Below are 20,798 nucleotides of genomic sequence, written 5' to 3' on the forward strand. Positions count from 1 at the left end.
AACACGTATACAATATAATTATATAATAAAAATTGGTAAAGTAGTTTAATCTGGACTCCCCTCAAGGTTTGTCGTGTATGTCAACCTTTTTACAACCCTACACACCTCTTCCTATACTCTTTTCCTCTGTTACCATCTCCTGTCGGAGGATGGCTTATCCCTCTAACTTCAACCGCAGAGTGCGTCTTATCTGCCGGTCAAAGGGACCTACTATTTACTGCCGGTTCCGAACGGCCTACTAGATAGAGGGAAGTTTTGTGGCAAGATACTCTTTCTTCGGTGGGTTGCCATTGCTATCCGAGAGGTGGCAATCAAATTAAATCGAATAAAAATTCGAAATTTCTGGTCGGATTTGAACCCGAGATCTTAGGCACAGCAAGCAGACGCACAACTCACTGTGCCAGAATCGCACATAATATAATTATATAATTATAATGTATAATTGTGTTGTCTTATATGCAATAGTAGTATGTATAAATACTATTGTGCGAGCAGGAAAAGAGGAATATGTAAAATTCCAAACGTTGTAAGATGAAGCGCGAGAAAAAAAAACGCGGTCGCGAGATAGAGGCGCGAGAAGAAGACCTGCAGAGGAGAGGAAACCTCGCGGAACCGCTCAAACCCTCGACGAGCACAGTTAGGCCATCCCTCGCGCACACCTAACGGACTTCCTTTCGCCGGACGCGGTCATCGTCGGATTCGGTAATTCGATTCGCAAACCTTTTCTGGAAAGTTCTGATTTCGAAGCGTGTTACAGCATATCCCCCTTTAACATTCGGAATTTACAGTTTCGGGAAAAAAAGCGGTTTTAATTCTTATTTTAAATTATTATTTTTCGGAAGTAGATTTTCCCTTCAACGTAAATCTGGTCGAAGATTATCTTCTTTACATCTTCTTCATATTTTCGATATTAATATTAACAGTATTAGTTGAAATTCCATTTAACATAATTGAAAGAGACATAAGAATTTATTTATTTCTGCACGGTCATTTTATAATCACTTAAGATTCTCAAAACAGTCATTACAAATTCATATCCATATTATCTTAATTAACTTTCCAGCTATTTTAATCTCAAGCCGATCTAAAGATTAAAATTCTAAAACGCTTTTAAACCAGAAAATTAAAAAGGCTTAAATGATTAAATATTTTTTTTCAAGCCATAATTCCGACAAGAAATCAGGAAGAGCTTTGACAGAGATAACGTCTGCCTTTCCTACGCAACTGATCACGCGTAGACTCAATATACAAAAAATTACACAACATGTAAAAACACACTACATGAAAGAATGTAACCTTCACGCGTGCCTGCATATCACGTTCTTCGTAATATGCAGTTTTGAGAGAGCGATCGAGTATTATATCCTGCGTTCGCAAATATATTTATAAACAACTATAAATTATCGTATTCGCGCGTAGCGCGACTATCTTGAGACCGTATTGCATCAATCAAAGTTTACTTTATCAATATTCATAGGTCGTCGATAATGTAGAAGAGAATCATTGTAAAATTGTGAAATTTTTTTCTAGTTGCGACACGACGCTCTAAATTATTAATCCACTAATAATAAGTTAAGAATGTTTAGCACCTACAATCGGAGCAAAAAGTAGTCGAAATTGACGAATATATATTTTTCTCATATATCTTAATATATGATTATTATAAAGATTGCATAAAATCTTATTATTTATTCCTAGCTAGAGTGTAGAAATGTATTTTCCAACTTCTGTTGCTTTTTTTCGGAGAATTTTCGTGTTTCTTAAATTATAATGAGAAACTTTTATCATCGACGGTACTTCGATTTCAACATTACAGCACACAATTTGAATTATAAAAATAAAAGAATTTACTCGTACAGAGTAATTTAAAATGTCGGAATAAAAATTATAATAGTGAATAATGACAAAATATAGAAGATTTTTAACTATTTCTTTGATAAATTTAATAATTTGTCATTTCTCCGAGAAGAAAGAAATGTGGCAACATGCTAATTTTTCATAAGTTGGTCAAATTGCAAATTGACATACGAGGCCTAGTCGCTTCTCGCTTACACGTTTGTATATAGAGGCTTCTTCACATGAAAAGATAGGTTATTTAAAATGTCAAAAGAAGGCTCAGCTGAATGCTATGTTGCCACGTTTTCACAATAAATAATATGTCATCTCGGATAATAGAACGAAATTGAGAAAATTATATTCAATATCTTTTGAACTAGTCAGTACTTGACCAAAATTATGTGATCAAATATTTCCTTTATATTTAAACTATACTTTTGCAAATTTTGAATAAATTCCTATTATTATTTCTATCTATTTTAGCTCTTAAATTAACACGATCACAAGTTTTTTATAAGATAGAGAATCTGTAATCGTATAAATTTAAGGGCTAAAAAGGACAGAAATAATTATAATAAATATAATTATATTAATACTTTTACTTATAATTAGATGCACAAAATAATTATATTTATAATAATATCGACGGGTAAATTCATTGCAAATTAAAATCCTTATAACTTTTGATTGCTTCAGGGAATCAACTCTAGATTTTTTTACAAGTCTTCGAACATGTATCAGAACAATCTGTGCAAATTTTATTAAATTCTTATATTTTAAAAAATAAGTACTAAACATCCTTAAATATAAGAAACCGCGATTGTCTCGGTGCGGCTTCCGATGTCGAATCTCGCTGCACGTGTCGCACTAAACCTTGTTCAAGTCAGCTATAGGATAAGATACCGGTATATCAGTCGAGCAACAGTATGTCAGAGGAGAACGGGAATGATAGCGAGCGTTTACGTACTTTTGTCGCTTTGTTATATATAAGGTGTTTCGTGAATCGACACGTCATGTAAATATTTCCGTTCAACTGTATCTCGAGTCCTTTCTAGACTTTCTCTAAAGAATAAAAATGCCTCTTATTTAAATAAAAGATTTAAAGTAATAAGTTTGTTGGAATATGTGCCGTAATCTTTTTTTCGATTTTTTAAAATGTCTTGACGACATTACATACATATTTATATATACGCATACTTATAATAACAGATTTTAAATTAAGATTCCGTTCTTCGTCTTCGTCGCGACATCGGGCATTCTTTTGTACATTGCGAACAGAGCGAGTCAACAAACCCGATCTCGTCGGTGAAACGCTCTTGCAAAACGATTAACCAATCGGGTCCACACTCCCGGTACCCCCGGATCGTCTGCTTCTCCCGCGGTAAACTTCCTCGATGCGCAACGATTGATCGGATGAGACTCCTCAATCGTGACGGACCGTTTAAGAATTGTAAGACGCGCTGTATCTCGTTCTTTCAGACTCTTTAATGGAAAAAAAAAAATAAAATAAAAACTTGAGATTGAAATGTACATATATATATATATTTTCTCAATTACGTGTCGGATAATTTTTCCAAGTTGTCGTAAAAAATGTATTACATCATTTTGTTATTCTCAGCTCTTCAGTCGTAGAAAGAAACTCGAAGAAATTCATACGTATATATTCCGTCGTTGAGAACTTCTTGAAAGTTGATACTATAACTATACTAAATGAGTGAAAGCGATAATAAAAGCGATACACACGGGTCAAATAGATTGAACACTGACGCGGTTGATCGCGTAATTGACGATGAACTTGTTGACTTTTCGTTATCGGAATTAAACTATTATAAATAAAGGATGCAAATCGATATAAAAATAATACCTCGGTATACAGCAATTTTCTCATACTCGATATTCGAATGTTATCGTTTTCTCCAAGTTTTAGTTTTTTTTTTCTTTTTCTTTATCATACGATATTAAAAGTATTAAAGCGAAATAACCGTATTTCATATATCGAGTACTTTGCGTTTGAAAAAAAAATTTTTTCTCTCGCGAAAATAATTTCACTTTTTGCTTTTCCATTTTCAGATGAAAATTATTCGATTAAATCCCCCGTCTGCCTGCGTGTCTCTTTTAATTCATTTATCGCCTCACTTGAAATTCCAGAAATGAAAGGAAACTTTGATAGACTATTTAAACACTCGCGCGACTAGAGAAAAAATGCAATAATAATCTGTCGAATTTTTTTTTTATCCAATGGTGAAATAATGATTAATGACCGTGCATTTCCGGCGGAAATAGCCGGGCACACCAATTGGCTTACCATCGTCATCTTTGACCGCAAAATCAATTTACCGTAAAGTGGGTGTGTGTATGCCTTAACGCGATAATCTCGATTGCCGTTCAGTTAAATCAAAACGCCGGAAATCTAGAAACTGGATAAAATATTTGATCAAGAAATACGTACAACGGCAACAATTATTATTATCAGTGAAACGTTTCCAGGTAATAAAAAAAAATAGCGTTCGCGTTCAGGAAAAGTCTATCGTCTTTAAATCGAATATTTTTCAAAACGTCAATAAAAAAAAAAAAAAAAAAAAAAAAAAAATGTCAAACAATGGATGTGACAGAGCCAATGCTTCGAAATGGTCGTTTAAGTGAAAGTTCTTTTTTCGAGTTTTTATATTATTTTCGAAAATACATGTATAAAATTTATATCAACTGCAATAATTAAAACTACACTTTACTAAACTTCATTAACAGTTAATGGATTTGTGTGTAACGCTTAAAGCATTTTGATAAAATGTAAAATATTTAAATGTAGCTTTCTGGGCTTTTTATAACCTGTCACAATTATTTACTCATATAGAAAAGCGTATTAAAATGTCAAGGATAACACACCTGTGTGTGTGTATAGTATATGTAATAATACTAACATACGTATAACAAATATAGAACACATACGTTTAAAATTATATAATGTAATAACACGCGTGATAAAGATGTGAAAAATTATATCTCGTTAATCACGAGTTTGGGTTTTGAACTTTTGCCAAGAATAATATTAGTAAACAATTCGAATAATAATAATCAGATAATAATAATTCAAATTAACAACTTGATAAACGACTGGAAGATATGAGAGACTCGCTTATAGAAGCGTTGAAATTAATTGAATTCCGTCGAAGATGAATTCTGGCCATTTCGCCAACGTCTAATGATTTTACGAGTAATTTCGCGAAAGCGGCGCCGAACAAAGTCCGAAAAGCCGAACAACCGCCAGGCTGTTTTCTCTCTCTCTCTCGCTCTTTCGGATCTCGAGCGAACGGATGAGGAAAAAAGGAACGTGCCGAGAGATAAAAGTACGCTGCGAAACGTTGCTCTTCGATCGCGAGGCGCTCGCTGCTCTCGCAGCCGAATCGGGCTGTGTGAATCTGTAGAGGCCTATAGAGGCGTCTCGCCTCGTCCTTCCTCCCCCTGCCTCCCGTAAAACCCTCCCACGAACGATATTCATAGGGTGTGTCGGAGAATATGTAAATAGCTGCTAGATATCAATTTTAATATCTCTATATTGATCTCATAAACGAAATATATTCAATAAATTATATAAAACACATTCTATATGTTTGTAATATAAAATATCAAATTTAATGAAATTATTTCAATCCTCGAAGAAAAAAAAAAAAAAAAAAAAAAACTATTTATATTTATTATTCAGATTATTTCGATGCAGGATCTATTCCTCAACAGATATCATTAATAATAGGGAGTTTGCATTTAAAAAAATACATTTTTTTATATATGTAATTTAAATATATGTATATTATTATAAATTTATTTATAAGAAAATTTTAAATTTTAATCAATAAAAAGATATTAAAAAATTAAATTAAGATTTAATAAAATTTAAATTGTGAGAAAACGATTTTGATTGGTTGGAGTGCGTGACGTCACAGTGCAATAGTTTCAACCGTTTGTTTTCTGTATTCTGTATTGCGCTGTTCGGTCATTCTTGATCTCGAGGTACAAAGAAAAACAATTTATTGGGTGTTTTAATTGTTGTATTTTTACATAGAAATATAAAACAGGTTTTGTACGTGTTACCTTTGTCCATTTTCACAATAACTGGATATTTTAATAAATAAAAATAGTGTGTTGTCACTTTATATGTTAGTTAGGTTAGGAGGAGACACTATTTCACGCTTTTTGGCGCTATTAGCGTCTCCCCGAATGCAGATATTGCACTGTGACGTCACATCGCGTTCGGGAGGACCCGGTCGTTTCCGGATCGTATTGGACAATTTCAAATAATGTAATTTTTATTATTGATTTTCTCGCTTAATTTGCATTAAAAAATTACGAAAAAAATAATTACATTTAAAACTATATATAAATTATAAAATGCAATTGTTTTTCAAAATCATGTAAACTCCCTATTACAATGGTTATATAATGCACCGTATCTTTTTTCCACGACACCCTGTATACCATGTACCGATCACGGCTGAGACGAGGAGAGAGGGAAAAGGCGTACAAGAGAGAAAGAGAGAGAGAGGAGACGCGCGTATAACGTACACACAGGCGCACACCCGGCTCTCGATCGTACACATGTATTCACACACACGTGCACGCGCGCACACACATAGAACAAGCCTTTAAAATTGACTGCGGGTGACCGAGAGAGCCGAGCGAGAGGGCCGGGTCCCCCTTGACAGCCATGCGAACAAGTCTCGGGGCCGCGGATAAGGACCGCGCGCGCGCGCGCGCGCTGTTGCTAGCGGCTCGAGCCCGGACCGCTGGAGTCAATTTCCAGACCTCGAGGGAAAGGGAGAAAGACCTAACCCCCGTGTGTCCCTCCCTCGCGTAATGCCTTCGACCCCTTTAACCCTTCGACGCTCGAAACCAGGAGTTCATTCACAGAAGTGGGCTGCGATATACGAAAACATCACGCGATCCTCGCGTGAAACTGCCGTATCGTCTCGTGGAAAATCTGCCCGATTATTTAGAGCTTTAGCTCTATTTTCGATAGTACTCTCGCGATATACTCTAATCACCCGATTCATCTTGATTTCAACATATGCATTAATTTAATCTTGTTGTCTATATTTTTATATTTGTGTCAAAGGGAAATTCTTCCCGTTTAAATAAATAAATAAATAAATTAATTTCTACTACATTGTAAATTATTTGTATCATTTTACTAAACGGAATGTCAAATGCTAAATACATTTCTCTTTTCGCCTCATTTCCGAGAACACGAAAATCATCTTCGAGTATTTCCGTATGCGTTAAACTTGCGCCTAGTGCTATTCGCCTTGCTAGTTTGTCTCTCACTTTGCAATATCCTTTACAGTCGTGTAATTCTTAAGCGGAAATGCACAACGAGGGGGGAGGAGAGTCGTTTCCGTGACGTTACTACAACTTGTTTCCTAAAGGCTGGTGTTCCGCGTGTGGAACAACACCTGTACGTTGTATCGCGGCCGGTTATAGAGTCGGGTTAGATTACGTTACGTTACGTTACTTCGGCCAGACTTTACGAAACGTTACATCGCCTAAAGTCATATGGTCGCCTGGGCGTCATATGTTTGCGCGTTCCGATTTCTGTAACAGATCGTTGCATGACCAGATGTCTCGTATATATTATACAAGCGACTCTTTGAAATTTGTGTCGTACATTTTATCATATAATAAAAATATTATTTATTATTTTCATTTTATTTCAATATATATGTACAATACATATGTACACTATTATATAACATATTTTTTAAAATCTTAATAAAACAATCGATAGTTTCTTTCTTCATAAATTGACATTAAAACGTCAACTTTTCGATAAACTTAAAATGAAAACGAAACCCAATACAATTTATTGTTTTAAAAATGTTATACGTTTTTGATAAGAAAAAAAAATATATATATATATATTTCTCAAATAGGGTTTAAAAAAATTTACACGCTTAGTCAATTTCGTGAGTTTTGATTTTGACATTTTTATCGATTTATTTTCGGAATAAAAATTTCTCTTAAAATACACAAAGGGCCAAGGGGCTTAAGATCGCAACGTATTCGCGAATCAAAGGATAAAGGTGTCGAAAACGATATGGCGTGACCGAGAAACCAAGTGACCCGGCGAATACGCGAATGCCGGAGTTAACGGCGTTTGTCCGCGGCGGATCGCGCGCCTCCTCCGTGTACGTTCTCTTAGTTTCCGAGTCACCGGCATCGTCCGCGAGCGAGGAACAGTTCCAGGATGGAGACTCGGTGGTGCGCGAGAATCCAGGTTGTGATCGCGGATGCGACAGAAAGAAAGAAAAAAAACGAACAATCCCAGTTAGAAACAGACGGGGCTTAAATTCATCTCGATTGTGATTAAATAAAATTTCCATTCCAATAATAGAGAGTTTGCATGATTTTGAAAAACAATTGCATTTTATAATTTATATATAGGTTTAAATGTAATTATTTTTTTCGTAATTTTTTAATGCAAATTAAGCGAGAAAATCAATAATAAAAATTACATTATTTGAAATTGTCCAATACAATCCGGAAACGACCGAGTCCTCCCGAACGCGATGTGACGTCACAGTACAATATCTGCATTCGGAGAGACGCTAATAGCGCTAAATAGCGTGAAATAGCGTCTCGCCAAACCCTAACCAATATATACAATGACAACACACTATTTTTATTTATTAAAATATCCAGTTATTGTGAAAATGGACAAAGGTAACACGTACAAAACCTGTTTTGTATCTCTATGTAAAAGTACAACAATTAAAACACCCAATAAATTGTTTTTCTTTGTACCTCGAGATCAAGAATGACCGAATATCGCAATACAGAAAACAAACGGTTGAAACTATTGCACTTGTGACGTCACGCACTCCAACCAATCAAAATCGTTTTCTCACAATTTAAATTTTATTAAATTTTAATTTAATTTTTTAATACCTTTCTATTGATTAAAATTTAAAATTTTCTTATAAATAAATTTATAATAATATATATTTAAATTACATATATAAAAAAATGTATTTTTTTTAACGCAAACTCTCTATTATAATAATTAATCGGATGACTTATAAATGAAAAAATTATTTTATCAAACTTTTCTTCTTCTTTATCCCAAAGAAAGGAGAGAAGAGCAAATCGACACACCGTACCACACCTTTCGCGCGAACCGATAGTTTGTCTTTCGGCGATGACATGCGCAGATAAAACCTGCACCAATAACTGCTCATTATACCGCGCCAGTTGCCAGTGGGTTCATTTGATTAATACCCACGTGCGAGAGTATACAGTACAGAGAATATACGAGAGTTCAACTTACCAACAGTCCGGTTTCCACACTTGGCAGCAATGTGAGTCGGCTGTCGTTCTGTAGGCCATTTTCCGCGAGCGTTCCTTCGCGCAGCTGCCTAAAATAAAAATACCAACGGGATGGTTATACTTATGATCGTCGTGGGAAATTTTCGAAATAAAAAGGCCATCGAGTAACGCACATCAACACAATATGTTATAGACACTATATTTAAAGGAAAAAGAGAGAGAAAAAATGTTTAAAGAGAAAGTTTTGATTATAAATTAATATACTTTATAGAGAATATAGTTGATAGCTGAGTTTTTATTATTATAACGACATCTGGTCGCAAATTTCTTTTTCGACCCAAAATATTTTATAGTCATCTATTTATTATTGGTTAAAAAAACGCACAGTAAATATTTATGATTATTTTGCTTTTCTCAGTGACTTGAAGTCGAGCTTGTTTTAAAAGTGCCTATAAAAGAGCCGAAGTAAAATTTCTTTGAAAAATTAGTCGTCGCGATACACGAAACCTAACGTTCGATCCGCTCGTAAAATCGTTATGGTCCTCTGACGAAAGAGTTTCTCGCTGCATCTGCCCTCTCTCTCTCTCTCTCTCTCTGTCTCTCTCGTTGGATCGCTCTCAGGAGAGGGCCCAAAACTCGTGAATATTCGTGTACCGCGATAAAATTGGGGCTTTCTGAGAAACGTCCGAAATACAAGCCATTCGAGCGTGTTAATCGAGAGGACTTGAAAAGGCAGGATGAAGGAAGAAGAAAGCGATAGGCGGACTGCGCCAAGAGAAGGTATTCGCAATCGATGAAAAATACACACTTGTATGCAGGCAGTTCGACAGAATTGGGTCGTCTCGCTTCGACATAAACATCCCGGTCTATATATCGACTTTCTTTAACTCTCTCTATAAATAAATAATACGAGGAATATAAGTTATATTTTTCCGCATATTTGGAATTGTTCAGATAACCGATAACGAAGAAAAAGTATATTATTTCTACTCGTCTACGAAAATTTATCACGACTACCCCTATCTTCTCATTTGATCAAAATCAAACCCCTAAAATGGGATGATTAACTGAAGATGGCGACGATGAAAAAAAAAAAAAAAAAAAAAAAAAAAAAACAGAAACAAACATTTTTCCGAACTTTGCGCTGTATTTCTGGGCAATCAAAGTCCATCGCGACCCAATTCGCACGCACGCACGCACGCACGCACTATCGCGAGGTTGCTGATGCAACCGCTACCAAGAGCGGAAATCGACGGAAATAAACACGCGCGCGTATAAACGCGCACGATAAAAAGCCGTTTTAGAGAGGCTCAATGAGCGGAAATGTGAGGCATAAGTGGTACCTTGTTATTTTGAAGATAACAAAATCGAAACAATTATACAATACGTGAAATAGAAAGAAAATATAGAGTAATAGTTATACGTATAAATTGGTTTAAAGTTTTAATATTATTTTTTTATACCACGTGCGTGTCGCGAATTAAAATAGAATCTCCTTTTGTTTCACTGACTTTCCCGATTATATTCCATGTTATATAATTATTATTTAATTTTAATACAGTAAGATAATTATATAGTGAATAATAAAAATAATTTACGTCATCCAATTTAAACGCGCAAACACAAGCCAACCACATAATAACCTATTTATTTTTATTATATCTATTACTACTATTCTTCTCTTTGGTTATTTCACAATTCTTTTTCATAATTCTTAAATAAAACGAAAATTACCCGCCTTGATAAAATTAAAAATATAATTCATTATCGACCACCTCATTAACCAAGTTCAAGTAATTTACTCAAGTCATCCGACTCACTCCAACTCGCTGTCTTCGCTATCTCGGGCGTTCTTGCCATGCGCGATTATATAGTGATAATGCGCGATACGTCTTCCGGTATCGCTCGATATCGCGTATACGATTACGTCGCGATACCACACGCTGGTGCGTGTCTTCCGCGCGCGCGCGAGGAAAAAAACGCGAGCTACAACATACAAACTCTGGGCGATTTCGTGGCTGGCACTGACGAAACTCGTGATAACGTGATTGTCGCGTAGAAAGGAACACCGATAAGAAAACGCCAACCCAGGAGATTTAAACCCCCCCCGTAATATCGTAAAGCTGAGCGTTTCTGATACAGGGTGTCCGGTAATTACCGCCCCACCTCTCTAGGGCTGATAGAACAGGTTAAACTAAACATAAAAGTCCTCTACCATTTTGCGATTTCCGCAATAATTATTAAAGTATTAATTAAAAACACTCAGCAAACGATATTACATATATATATATATACGGGGTGTCCCATTTTAATTCCTCCAGTCGAATATCTCGAAAACCAAGCCCGGGAGAGAAAAATGTTTCAGGCAAAAATTGTTTGGTTTCGAGGGGGGCCATAAGATGGCACACCATTGGTCTGACCTTGAAAGTCACATAAACGTCATGTTCAATTTTTTAAATGGGTTACCCTATATATTATTGCATATTCTTGTAGCTTATCTCGAGAACTTTCCAAAACACTATGATAAAATGTTTTTTTATTAAACACTTTTCGAGTTATAAGGCTTCAAAGTTGCAATATTTTGACATAAAATACAAGATATCTCGTAAAATATTCATTTCTCGATTATCTTACCTTAATACTTTTATACACAGAATAATAAGAAGAATCAATTGGTGGAAAGAAAACACATAGTTACCTTTAAGAAAAAATTTGAATTTGCAACTAGCAGTTACACATTTCTACTTTAACATAATTATGTGTTTTAATGGAGGAATTAAAATGGGATACCCTGTGTGTGTATACACACACACACACTAGATAGAGTAGGTCAAACTAAACATAAAAGTCCTCTACCATTTTGCGAATTTCGCAATAATTATTAAAATATTAATTAAAAACGCAACATATGCTATAAATTAATATTTTATGTTCAGTTTGACCTGCTCTATCTGCCCTAGAGAGGTAGGGCGGTAATTAGCGGACACCCTGTATACTCGAGTCGGACGACTTGATTGAAGTAACGCGCGAGAAATGTTTTTGCATATGCATCAATGTAAATGTAGTAACGATATGTGTGGTTTCGGATTTACATTCGATCCTGATCGCAATGAGCGCCGTTGAAATCAATTTTCGCGAGTCTGTATCTTTGAGCTATCACGAAGACCATCTTAATTCTCTTCATTTTCATACGCAAAAAAAATTCAGCATAATTCTCAAGAATTAAATATTATATAAGCAAAAGGTCAAAACGTGTGCTTTGTGACTATTCGTTCTCTAACGTCATCGACCAAGATGTATACGAAATATGCGTTTCGTTCAGATACATATATCTGATAAGAAAAATATTCCGTTTTTATTCTTTTGTGAAATTAATTATTAAGAGAGAAGATTGTGGATCAAAATTATTCTGCTTCAAAGGAATAATTTTGTCGTACCAGATATCACTCAAGATTGATAATTCTTAACATTTCTAATAGTTTGATATATTTAATTTGACGTAATTAGTATTGACAAATCTTTTAGCAACAATTTCACATAATAATAATAATAATCAGTTTTCTTACATCTTTTACATTTATCTATGGTAGAAAAATAATGATATCAATATGTAAAAAAATGTATAAATTAATCTCTGAGCTATCACGAAGACCATCTTAATTCTCTTCATTTTCACACGCAAAAAAAAATTCAGCATAATTTTCAAGAATTAAATATTATAGAAGCAAAAGATCGAAACGTGTGCTTTGTGACTATTCGTTCTCTAACGTCATCGACCAAGATGTATACGAAGAATGCGTTTCGTTCAGATATATAACTGAGGCAGAACGAGAAGAGGATGAGAAGGGGAGCGATGTTCGATGTCAGATCCCGTCCCGTGTGTCGTGCACCAATCGAGGGTTATTGTACCCTCGGACCATTTTCACGAACGCCAAAGTCGTTATCTCTCGGGCCTGACGAATGGCCCGAACATGCACATTCTTATTCCTCGGTCTTTAGTCACCAGGCTACGTAAAAAAAAAAAAAAAAAAAAAAAAAAAATGTAGGCATGTTTCCTTCTCCTCTCACGCCGCGTCCAGTGTTTTCTTCTCGTTCCTTTATTCATCGCGATATTTGCGCGACACACGAGGCAGTGATTTAAATGACGAGGCGAGGCGGTCTTAAAAACTATATACGCCATTTATCGACACGCGAGGTTGTGATCAATGCGAGGTCAAATTATATCTCGATTATCAAAACAACATCAGTCTGTTAAAAGGGTTAAAGTTATTGTGATTTGAGCTGGAAGCGCAAGATATTTCATCGTACATTCTTTAATGTATTATTCCCCGATTTTTATTTTAAATCACGTTAATTATTTCGCATATTTAAAAAAAAAAAAGAATTTAAAGAATTGACTTCCTTTTAATATTATAATAAGTGCTGTAAAAATTCAAGTTGTTACAACAAGTTACACGAGCGAGATGATTATATGTTCGACAAAAATATGAAGGGTTTGAGTAAAACCTCGTGAACCTCGCTCCCTTCGTGAAACCGACACCAGGAGATTTTATACCGCACGGGGGAGGGGGGGTAACGCCCCGCTACCCACCCTCTTTTACTAGACTTGAGTAACGTGCTGGCCACATTGAGTGTCCAGATATCACTGTCGCTTTCCTTCGATGGTCGAGCAGTAGTTAAGGACGATTCTCATTGCGAAACGTTCTACGCAGCATGTGCTGGACAAACAAGAATCGGAAAAAAGGCAAAACCTCTCGGCCTTGGCGAATATGCATCTCGCATCGATCACGATCGCTCGAGAGATTATTGACTTAATCTCGTGTGCGTATTTGTAAAATGCTCGAGATTGATGGTTCGTAACTTTCTCTCTTGATAATTTGATGAATCTGATTACCACGGCATTTATAGTAACAAAACTCACATCTTTTTGTTTTTCGCATCATCTTTTCAAACCATCTTAACTCTGAGTCACGAATTTTTCTAAGTGTTAGTATTTTATAAAATTTGGTATATAAGGGTTTTTGGGGTTGCTTATTACGAATTCATTGTCAGATTTTCAAAATTCAAAATGGCGGATTCAATATGGCAGACGAAATTTTACTTCCGCCATATTGGATCCCTATATTAAATTTTGGAAATTAAATTTTTTTTCCTTTAGATTCAGATTCTGCGATCTAAAAAAACCTTCAGAGAAAAAATTTAAAAAAGAATACAACTGTTACTTTCAATTTAGAACAGAAAATATTGTTTTTTATATATTTTTTATCAAAAAAGGAGGATTTAACAAAAACAACATAGTGGAAAATTGTAAAAAATTCTGAAAAATACTCTAGAGTGTACTAAGATTATAAAAAAATTGCCGTATTTATTGTCATAATAGATTAGTAAAAAATGCATTTTTTCGTAAAAAAGTACTAATTTTGACTGTCTGTTTATATATGGTATTTTTGCAATTAACAATTAATGACTGTTTATATTTTTTTACACTGATGTTTTACATTGATGTTCTAGAGACTCTGTAGAAACAAAAAATCCGGTATTTGTTGATAAAAAAATAGTTAAACCAATAAAAAACTACGAAAAAAGGTGGGTCTCTGGATGACCCGCTGTGACTCAAAGGGTTAATCACTTTTGTTATTCACTTATCTACGTGTTGGAAAAAAATAACAAATTTTTAACATTTTCAGGATAATCAAATATAATTAAATACAATACTCTTAAGTTGCTATTTTCATCGGAATAATAACAACGAGACGTTGTTAAAATAAATCTTTTGTTATATTATTTTTATTTTTGTCCTCATTCGTCCGACATGAAATTACAATGCTAGTTTATTCAAGATTGCTCGAGTTATTATGAATTTCATCGACAGTGTGAGATATTGAATAAAATTGACTGATTGATGTACATCACCCACGCGCTCATTCCAGGGAAAAGAATTCGAAATGAAAGAATTAATAAAGCTACATCGATTGACGCCGAAATTAAAATGTTTGCAACTGGGAATAATATCGACACTCGATTACTGTTGACTTTTCTTTTTTTTTTCAATGCATAAGTTGTGCAATATGAGGACATCTTAGAATTGAAAGCGACATATCGATTAGATTCGTGTTAAAATAATTGCGAAAGTAAACGCCGAATATTTTTTCCTTTTTGGCGTTTATGCAAATAGTGCGTGGATTGCATGTGCGAATAAATTTTGGTGGATAATTCAATTTTGCAGCAGTCTGTGCAACAAGAGAGATTCTCGCACGAGAAAATTAACAAAATTAATTATCTAATGATCGGTTAATTGACGTATTAATGGTGCAATTGATTGTGTGGCGATCTAACGAAGCAACTCGATAATAGACACAACCAAATGTACTTTGAAACAGTTATGTGTACATTTGATAATTTTATCTGCACAACAATATAGCTATCTTCATCTAAAAAAAAAAAAAAAAAAAAAAAAAATAACAAAATATGTGCTTATTGTATTTACAAATATTTTACATCTTTCGAAGAAGAGAAAGTACATGTCGGTCAAATTTATAAATATATACACAGTATAATGTTTAATGATAAACATATTTATAATTGTTTGGAATCTATTCTTATCGGCATATATTTTGTATTGCGAAAACTTTTGGATGAAAGTTCTTATCGCGTTTGCTCCAACTGATAACGCGATCGTATAGCGATCGAATTTAAGAAAAATGAAACCTTACGTGCGTCTGGCATGAAAATGTAGTTTCGCTTGGTCGACAGTTTGTCAACACCCGTTATCTCTCCACGCCGTAATTGCTAAACTTGCTTATCAACCAAGCCTGAAGTGCTTCCTCTTTGAGCTTGGGGCTCTCATACACGATGTATACACGCACGTGTATTTATATGCGCGAGTCAATAAAAACAAGCGCGAAACCGGTGTAATTTCGCAGAGTTCAGAGTTCCCATTTCAATGTGTTGTATAAGACACACGAGAGAGAATATATAATACTCTCTCTCTCTCAATGTATTTACTTTAAAGAGGGAGTTTGCATTAAAAAAAGATACATTTTTTATATATGTAATTTAAATATATATTATTATTAATTTATTTATAAGAAAATTTTAAATTTTAATCAATAGAAAGGTATTAAAAAATTAAATTAAAATTTAATAAAATTTAAATTGTGAGAAAACGATTTGGATTGGTTGGAGTGCGTGACGTCACAGTGCAATAGTTTCAAACGTTTGTTTTCTGTATTGCGATATTCGATTATTCTTGATCTCAAGATACAAAGAAAAACAATTTATTGGGTGTTTTAATTGTTGTACTTTTACATAGAGGTACAAAACAGGTTTTGTACGTGTTATCTTTGGCCATTTTCACAATAACTGGATATTTTAATAAATAAAAATAGTGTGTTGTCACTTTATATATTGGTTAGGTTTGAGGAGACGCTATTTCACGCTATTTAGCGCTATTAGCGTCTCTCCAAATGCAGATATTGCACTGTGACGTCACATCGTGTTCGGGAGGACTCGGTCGTTTCCGGATCGTATTCGACAATTTCAAATAATGTAATTTTTATTATTGATTTTCTCGCTTAATTTGCATTAAAAAATTACGAAAAAAATAATTATATTTAAAACTATATATAAATTATAAAATGCAATTGTTTTTCAAAATCATGCAAACTCCCCATTACCGATAAAACGATGAGAGATGCGTGTAAAATCTTCGCGCGTCGCAAGCACCACAGTATTTAATATATCAACATCTCTCGATCGAGTGTTCGTCGCTGATATTTATATTCGACGTCGATGATAAAAAAAGGCAATCGCCTGATAGCCGCGCTGACGTGCTCATCATCGCGATATTTAGAATGGAAATTCGAGACGAGATGTTAAAATCGAGTGCCGATGAACGAGTAACGTATATTAAAGTCTCTCGTTCCTCCTCTCTCGTTCGTCTCACCTTCATTCGTAGCGGTAAACTCCCGGCTTTTTGTATAAATTGAACTAACGGAGACTACTGGTGTAATCGCGAAAGCACAAAGCAGCAGAAATGGCGAGACTTGTAAAACCGCGATGACATGTTTGGGAATGAGCTTAAAAAGTTTGATAAGAAAATCCGATACTACAGCGTATTGGAAAGTAAATGAGAGTGGGGAGATAATAATACAATTACAGCAAGAAAGGGAAACTGTGTCGATTGATTGTTCCTGTGGACGAATGAATATATATAAAATATCTAGCGCAGAGGTGTGAATTTTTATACATTACATTTAATTTACGCAAATAATTAAAAGAGAGAAGAAAAAAAAAAAAATTTTAATTTTTCTCCGACGTCTTTTCCTTGTACACGTTTGTTCTTTTATTTACTATTGTTATGTCAATGTAATTTTGCAAATCCAGACATTTTAATGGGCGGCCAATTTTAACATGAATGCACACAAATACGTGATTAACGCCTCCCTATTTCTATTGATAAAATCAAACTAATTAATGAGCATGACGCGGCGTAAAACATTAATAGCGGTCGCGCAAATAAATCTGCAAATTATATTTTTTTCTGGGTTGTGGCAACATTTTATTACTTTTAATGGAGTTGAATCCAATCTCTCGTTGTATCGCGATGCGTTAGCAGCGTGCGAGTAAAGTCTTAAAATGCGAGCCGCCATCAAGACGCAAAGTGATTTTATTCCTCCTTACCTTCCCCCTCCCCCCTCCTTCTCCTTGATACGCATGAATGCGACAACACATGAAATTTTTTCGCGCATAAAGAACTCGAGTCTATAGGATATACACGAAAAATGCCTAATTTATAAATTCATTAAAAACTATAAACCTCTGATTTTCAACAAACGTCATATACATAACTTATAAAATTATTGCGATTTTACTTCTATACCAATCTTAAATAAATAAATAAATACAATTATTTTTATGAATAGGGAGTTTGCATGGTTTTGAAAAACAATTGTATTTTATAATTTATATATAGTTTTAAATATAATTATTTTTTTCGTAATTTTTTAATGCAAATTAAGCGAGAAAATCAATAATAAAAATTACATTATTTGAAATTGTCCAATACGATCCGGAAACGACCGAGTCCTCCCGAACGCGATGTGACGTCACAGTGCAATATTTGCATTCTAATAGCGCTAAATAGCGTCTCCCTAAACCTAACTAATATATACAGTGACAACACACTATTTTTATTTATTAAAATATCCAGTTATTGTGAAAATGGGCAAAGGTAACACGTACAAAACCTGTACCTCTATGTAAAAGTACAACAATTAAAACACCCAATAAATTGTTTTTCTTTGTACCTCGAGATCAAGAATGACCGAATATCGCAATACAGAAAACAAACGGTTGAAATTATTGCACTTGTGACGTCACGCACTCCAACCAATCAAAATCGTTTTCTCACAATTTAAATTTTATTAAATTTTAATTTAATTTTTTAATACCTTTCTATTGATTAAAATTTAAAATTTTCTTATAAATAAATTTATAATAATATATATTTAAATTACATATATAAAAAAATGTATCTTTTTTTTAATGCAAACTCCCTATTATATATCATCTTCTCTAGTTAACGAATGAGTAGCAATGAGGTCACGCAGACGATGAGAGAAAGAAAGGCACAAAGAGCACTGGAGATATTCGGCAGAGTAAATGTTTCTAGAATAAAGTGAGCGTAAATAAGCGCGATAGGACCGAGACTCTCCTCTCTTGCATACCGTTTATACTACAAATATTATCGTTTTACTTCTTTCTCTCTCTAACTCCCTCTCGCTATCGTTCACGCTGCCTCAGAGAGAGGTCAGATGCGGAATATATTCGTGCGAATGGAATAAACACGTTTGTAATCGCGAAGCACTTTGTCCTATTCGCCGTTGCTCAGCGTTTATTTTCAGTCGGTTTCACAGAGTATATTTCACGCGGATAAATTTCCGCTTCCTTATAATATACGGTGTATCTTACGATACACATCACGATATACGCGTTAGTAGATTCTTCGAGGAATTTGAATCATTTTCTTTTTAATGGAAATTTGATTAGACGTGTGTCGCGTATTTTCCATTATTCGTTAATATCTTGATATGACAAAGTTTGAATTAATTAAAAATGCGAATAAAGTAAAATTTGTTTAAACAAAAAAAATATGCTAAAAATGTTGTACAGTGGATATATTTGAAGATTATGTAATTAAATAATTGATGTGTAGATCTGTTCTTGAGAGTTAAATCTTATTTTTTTTAGTCACGTCTCTTTTTATATTCATTGTAGTCACATTAAAGCAATTATTGCGCTTACCTTGAGTTTCGAAATATACATATTTTAGGTAAATTTAGATTCCTTTCGCGTTGGCAAGGTATTTTCAAACTCTTAGTCTTAAATAATTGATGCAGATTTATTTTGGAGTAAAATTATAGACTTGTTATTAAATACATTTACGGTTGTTGGGCTTTACACAAACAAATTATATCAGTGCCCACTTTGAGTCTATCGCAATTATAATATAAAATAAATTTCCGCTTCTTCATGTAATGAGATATTTTTAATCTCTCTTAACTTTTTCAACTTTTTAAGCTGATGCAGTTCTATTCCAGAGAAAGATTAATATTGTTCTTTTTAAATAACACTTTTTTCACACTTGCCGTACTTAAACTAATCCGATTATATGCTTACGCTTTAGAGAGCAAAAGAGAGAGAGAGAGAGAGAGAGAGAGAGAGAGAGAGAGAGAGAAAGAGAGATAGAAAATAAACGTAGAAAGTACAAACTAAAAATAACACCCTCATTATGGTTTATAAATAACTTTGTGATATTTTCATGCAGCGGTCTGTTCTTACGATGTAATAAATTAATTGCCAAAATTATATGATTTATGTAATATTTATATAATAAAATTTTCCAAGATAAATGTATTATAATGTAAATAATAAATTGAGCCTAATTACGATAAAATTATTATAATAAACGTATTAATTTTCACAACCTGTCACAATCTTCCTCAAATTAAAAGCACATTTATTATATACATGAATGATGATTTGAATAATATATCAATATAGGTATTTCTAGAACAAGTTCCGCGTTGCTCCTTTGTAGAAAAAAATTAAGTATTAAGCCGCACCTCGCCGATCGATAAAGCTCTGCAGCAGTTTGCATGCAACGTCGCGAATAGATAGATGATCTCTCCAAGGATAAATTAACATGTGCACAGTCGCGATTAGATATAGTAACGACCAAAGAAAAATCGTTACTCCCCAAATGTATCCCCAACTTGAATGCATATGACCCAAGGAAACATGTCCACACGTTCCTATTTCATAATAAATAATTTAGATGACAATCTAATTTATCTCTCGAGGCACATTTTTATAAAACAATCCACACGCACACAAAGATATATAAAAAAATTTGATGTTACTCTCATTTGTTAAATGAAATGATTTAATAAATGGATCTTTTTTAATAAATAACTATGCATTTATATTAAATTATGTTACAATTTTATAAATCGTTTTTCAATATTTTATATTAATTAAATTATTATGAATCCATTTAATACGTCAACTTTTTGTATATTAAAGTGTCCTTATATAAATATTTCCAATATTAATGTATTTATGCTATAAATATTATTTCTATGTAA

At 33.9% G+C, this 20,798-nt stretch overlaps 1 protein-coding gene across 2 annotated transcripts in view; it reads right to left on the reverse strand.

Annotated features, from left to right (window-relative positions):
• The window catches only part of LOC140673590 (uncharacterized), a 41,455-nt gene that overhangs the window by 7,461 nt on the left and 13,196 nt on the right, over window positions 1-20,798 (reverse strand). For both annotated transcript variants that reach the window (XM_072906635.1, XM_072906636.1), the window contains exon 2: window positions 9,152-9,239. In XM_072906635.1, the coding sequence (XP_072762736.1) occupies window positions 9,152-9,239 (88 nt within the window). The remainder of the gene's footprint in view (window positions 1-9,151; window positions 9,240-20,798) is intronic.

The sequence above is a fragment of the Anoplolepis gracilipes genome, chromosome 14 (genome assembly GCF_047496725.1).
Source record: "Anoplolepis gracilipes chromosome 14, ASM4749672v1, whole genome shotgun sequence".
In the NCBI taxonomy this organism is placed as follows: Eukaryota; Metazoa; Arthropoda; class Insecta; order Hymenoptera; family Formicidae; genus Anoplolepis; species Anoplolepis gracilipes.